Genomic DNA, 5,822 nt, shown 5'->3' on the forward strand with positions numbered 1-5,822 from the left:
ATCTCGCTGCTTCTATCATCACAAAAAAGGAGAAATTTAAAGACACGTGGAGTTTGTTTTACTAAAACTGGACAGTACAAAATCTGGTGCAGCTCTGCATAGAAGCCAGTCAGCTTCCATATTTTTTGGGTCAAAGCTTAATTGAATAAGCTGAAGGTAGAAGCCAATTGGCTACCAAGCACATTTTGCACTCTCTAGTTTTATTATATCAAACCCATTTGGCTATGGTCAGTGTCACTACTGGTAGCATGAGGTGATACCTGGACCCTACAGAGGTTGCATAGGCAGTCCAAATCCTTCAGGATGGCACATCAATATGTGCCATTGCCAGGTTTGCTGTATCTCCTAGCACAGTCTCAAGAGAATGGAGGAGATTCCAGGAGACAGGCAGTTACTCTAGGAGAGCTGGACAGGACCATATAAGGTCCTTAACCCATCAGCAGGACCGGTATCTGCTCCTTTGTGCAAGGAGGAACAGGATGAGCACTACCAGAGCCCTACAAAATGACCTCCAGCTGGCCACTGGTGTGAATGTCTCTTACCAAACAATCAGAAACAGACTTCATGAGGGTGCCCTGAGGGCCCATCATCTTCTAATGGGCCCTGTGATCACTGCCTGGCACCATAGAGCTCGATTGGCATTTGCCATTGAACACTAGAATTGGCAGGTCTGCCACTGGCACCCTGTGCTTTTCACAGATGAGAACAGGTTCACCCTGAGCACATGTGACAGACATGAAAGGATCTGGAGAAGGCGTGAAAAATGTTATGCTGCCTGTACCATCATTCAGCATGACCGTTTTGGCAGTGGGTCAGTGATGGTCTGGGGAGGCATATCCATGGAGGGATGCATAGACCTTAACAGGCTAGACAATGGCACCCTGACTGTTATTAGGTATTGAGATGAACTCCTTGGACCCATTGTCAGATCCAGCGCTGCTGCAGTGGGTCCTGGGTTCCTCCTGGTGCATGACAATGCCCGACTTTATGTGGCGAGAGTATTCAGGCAGTTCTTGGAGGATGAAGGAATTTATGCCAGTGAATGGCCCCCACGCTCTCCTGATCTAAATCCAATAGAACACCTCTGGGATATCATGTTTCAGTCCAGGTTGCACCTCAGACTGTCCAGGAGCTCAGTGATGCCATGGTCCAGATCTGGGAGGAAATACCTCAGGACGTTGTCAGGCATGAATACAAGTACGTGGGGGCCATACAAACTACTGAGTACCATTTTGGTTGCTGCAATGAAATTGCAGCAAATGAACTACTCTTCTGCATGATTTTTTCACTTTGATTTTTGAGGTGTCTTTGAATTCAGTCCCCGATAGGTTGATAATTTTCATTTCCATCAAATGATGGAGCATCCTTATGTTCCTAACACATAACCCAGTACATATCAGCATAGATATCCAGCATGATATTTTTCCCAGTGGGATCTGATGTGTTTTCAAAGTGTTCCTTTAATTTTTTTGAGCAGTGTATGTTATATGTAACATTTGTGGTTCCCAGTCAGGGGCCAACACACCAACAATGTATTGATATTCCTGAGCTGCACCTGAGACATTACATTTTTTGCCTGCAGATGTACTTGTTTTACTGTCCTAACTAAAGAAATTTTAAAAAATGTGGCTATATAGCAAAACAAGGGACAATTTGCCACCTCCATAAAATTTGGACACTTCGGGTTTAGCATATATTCCAATTCCACAAATCTGGTCCTTGTGGCTATCAAATAATATGGTTTGTGATGTCACTGATTTACAATGTGAATAACTAGTAAAAATTACAGAAACATCTTTGAAAGTAGTATATTGAAGAGAAAAGTGGCAAAGTTAAAAATATTTCTTAAGCCACGGAAAAAAACAGATAATATATATAATTTATACCTGAAGTGGCACTTAATTATTTTCTGGAGTTAAGGGAATAAGTTGATAATTAAGAGATATAATTAAATCTGGCACTCTAATTGACTGTAACACAGGGAAAGCTACATAAATTGCCTTCCCTTCACACCTGGTAGGAGAAGGTAAGAGAATCACTAGGTACTACAAAACGTTTGTCAAAAAGGTAAGAATAATGTCACCACAAAAATACCAAGACAGAAAGACACAACCTATCAGCCACATTATAGAGAATGGATTTTTGAAGAATTTAAAATAGCAAAAATTAATGCAATAGCTTAAAATCTAATTTAAAGGGAGCCTTCGACAAGAGTCTCTGCATTCAATTTGCCCCATAACCATACCATGTTTTAAAGTACAGTACTCTTCACAAAATTACAATAATCTCAGTCTATAGCTTTCACATTTCAATTTGCTTATGTAATTTATTTAGAATTATAGATAGACAGCATATTAGATTTTAAAAAGTTCTAAAATGCTTTTTCACATCTGCACTATGCCATGAATGATGCTGATTCCTTAATGCTGGAAGAACTCACAAATTCAACCAGTAAAAGAAAGGATTAAAAGAATAGAAAACATAACCCTGACACATAATTTACATAATATGAAAACAATTTAGTTTAATTATGCATTCACCCAGTAAAAAAAAATCTGGAACATTTAAATGAAGTGACATGACATTTAAATGAAGTGACATGACATATACTATAGGTATATGAGATTCTGCATTTTAAGGACTTATTAAAATGCATTCATTTAAACTTTATTTGTTACAGAAAAAATTTATAGTTTGAGTGAAGTTTAAAATGGTATTGGCCATTTCCTATTGTATAAATGTACATCTATTTCAGTTAAATACATTTTATTGTTCAGTTATTTGGATTCTTTTTTTTTTTACAATTTTAAAATCTGATAAAATAAAAGAAAATTGAGTTTAGGTTGGCAAGAATGATGGTTAAGAATTAGTCTCATATTAAAGATTACTAAAATCAAAGCATACAATATACTGTTTAACGTAATGGTAATAGCAGGTGTGCAGTGTTATTTAACATGCTTGTGCCGTGTTGTGTTAGTACAAACAAGTAACAAAAATTCAGTGGGGTTTAGGTTACACCCAGCCTTGCGTCTGCATAAGTACAATTAAATGTAGCTATAACATATTTCATCTGTTTCTGAACTTTCTGGTAAAATGATGCATAGCAACTAAATCTATGGGAAAGCTGACTAATATTGGTAAAGGGTGACAAAGTCAGCGCTCAATTGAATAGTCTCAAGATTATTTACTGAAACATAGCACACAAAAAATTCAGCAAGGAACATTCATGAACACAAACAGCATAAACATTTAAGTCATCCCTAAGCTCAGAAAGTCAAGTTTTTTTGTGTTGCTCTAAAGTTACAACCATTTGATCCAATTTTTAACATAATTTTCTTAATTTTTCCCATACAGCTTTCATCTCTTTTAGTGAACAGTATGATCATCTTTCAGTTGGGGTTCCTAGCAGTATTACATTACTGATTTATATTTGGAAGTCAACAGTGAACAACCTACCATCAATGCTTCCTGTGTTTATTGTGGCATCCATGGTTATTTTGGCTATGAGCACGGTGATGACAGTGTTTACCAACTCACTCATCATTGCTGTAAACCTCATAGACAAAGCTATGAGTAAGAACCTCAGCCCATCTGACCTCATTGTTCTCACTCTCTGTATATCTAACATTATATTTCAGCTTTTCATGCTGATTAATGACTATATAAGCTTCATGGAAACAACGCTTTACTTCTCTTACGAAGTGTATGTATTATTTACAGTCATGCTCATCCTTCCTATTTATTCCAACTTCTGGTTCACAGTGTGTCTCTCAGTGAATTATTACTTGCAGATTGTCATCTTCTCGCATCCTTTATTAATCCGTCTCAAGATAGGAGTTTCTAAGCTAGTTCCACAACTGTTAATGTCCTCATTCCTAGTGGCAATGGTTACTGGAATCCCTGCAGCCTGGAACTTCTTGCAAGAACCTCAAGATATAAACATATCATCAACAAGTAATGACAGCATGGAAATATTTGTACCTAAACTGAACATTGCTTATCTACTGCCCAGTAATATTATCAGCTGTTCATTACCATTAGTCTTGGTTGGAATTGCCAATGGATTAATCATTAAGTCACTTTTGACTCATAAACACAAGTCAGACAGAAATGCTAATGGAGAACTAAGTTCTCGAGCAGAAGGTCGGGTTAGAGCAGCCAAGACCATCAGTTGCCTGTTGTTCTTGTACTTGTCTTTTTATATATCAGAAATCTTAATGTTTATAGATGCTTTCCCTCCCAACAGTCCAGGATTCTGCACATGTTTGATGGTCATATATAGTTATTCTCCAGGACAGTCAATTGCTTTTATTTTTGGCAGCCCAAAACTTAAGAAAGTGTCACTTAGTTTATTCCACTCTAAAGCTGGTTTAAACAAAAGAAAATCAAACACACCCAAGGTATTGTTCATTAAACTCAGTTAAAAGGACATTGTACCAAGCAGGTTCACTGTTCCTCTCCTTCTTGGTACTTGGCCAAACCTTTATTTATATATTTTAGAATCTTTCCATTCTGATTAAATGCAGACTTATAATTTTCAGAAGTGTTTATATATTGTATGTCTACACACCAAACCAAGCACATTTATAATGATATGTGGGATGTTCATCTTATTTTAGGTAAAATGCTTTGAAATAAATGGACTATACAGTTTAAATGAAAAGTAAAATAGTGAATTTATTAGAGCACATGGTTGATCCATATATATGCATTGTTTATAAAAATATAACTTTTGTTTATTATTTTTATATGTTTTCTATATATGTTGTAGGCTCTTCCCTAAGCCACACAATCAGTGGCTTACAGCTGTGTAAAGAAAAAAAAAATAAAGAAAAAAAAAATTAATATATGTATTGTAATTTAATTTTCAAGAATCATGTTAAAAAAAACACAATAAAAATGGTAAATTCAAAGCACATTTACATGTCTAGCCCTATAGATTGACATGTAGTATTGCCAGTTTAAACCTTCCGCTACCAGGCCCTGCACTCCACTTTTATATTCAAATATTTTTATTGAAACTTTTCCAACAAACATGTTATCACATACCGAAAAGAAGATAAGAACTGAGCGATATATACAGTGAAATGCATCAGCAGGAAATTAAATACATTTTAGAAAAAATAAGTCCCCACCATTTGGCTGGGGACGATATAACAAGGCCACAGATATATGAGAGGTATACTCAGTTCCTTATGAACCTCCTATGGTTGGAAGTGTGATAACCAGTGGAGGAAGGGAGGAGGGGGTGAGGGGGAGAGGGGGAAGGGAGGCACCAGTCGGATGAATTGGCTATAGTATATTATTATGTTATTATATATGTCACTTGATGGAGCAGTTAGGGTTTTGAAGCCACCGAGACCATTGAAATCAGAATTTGTGGTATGAAAAATTCAGAGTTGCTGTTCTCTTCTCCATTTCACAATGGAGATTGAGCTCAGCAATAAGTGTTGCGAGCAAGGGGGTAGTGGTGGATTTCCATAATTTGGTGATATTGCCTTTTGCCACTGCTAGTACGTGGATTATAACAGTACGTGAAACTGAGGGAAAGTTGTCAATTCCTATGTGTAGGAGGGCTAAAGCAGGACTTGAAATCGTCAGTATTCCAGATATGGAGGAGATCAATTGGAATACTTTATTCCAATACGACCTGAGAGATTTACATGACCAGAGTATATGGAGTGTTGTTCCTATTTCTCCGCATTGTTTCCAGCACTTGGGCGAGTGTTGAGCTTACTATAGGTTAAGTTTAACGGGCGTTAAATACCACTGATGTAAAATTTTCATGTATGATTCCCAGTGGGAGCTACATTTGGACGCTT

General features: G+C 37.0%; 1 protein-coding gene across 1 annotated transcript; it reads left to right on the forward strand.

The window, feature by feature from the left end:
* Positions 1-3,363: 3,363 nt before the first annotated feature.
* On the forward strand, positions 3,364-4,785 carry LOC149454904 (taste receptor type 2 member 40-like). The gene has a single exon (XM_089686966.1). It carries the CDS (start codon positions 3,462-3,464, stop codon positions 4,422-4,424), a length of 963 nt encoding a protein of 320 aa, XP_089543092.1. The 5' UTR covers positions 3,364-3,461; the 3' UTR covers positions 4,425-4,785.
* Positions 4,786-5,822: the final 1,037 nt, after the last annotated feature.

Source organism: Staurois parvus, unplaced genomic scaffold (assembly GCF_062004578.1).
Source record: "Staurois parvus isolate SC_StPar_1 unplaced genomic scaffold, SC_StPar_1.0 ptg000415l, whole genome shotgun sequence".
Lineage (NCBI taxonomy): Eukaryota > Metazoa > Chordata > Amphibia > Anura > Ranidae > Staurois > Staurois parvus.

Bases quoted from the DNA above. Each gene is read 5' to 3' on its own strand.
- LOC149454904 (XM_089686966.1), top strand. From the start codon at position 3,462: ATGCTTCCTGTGTTTATTGTGGCATCCATGGTTATTTTGGCTATGAGC.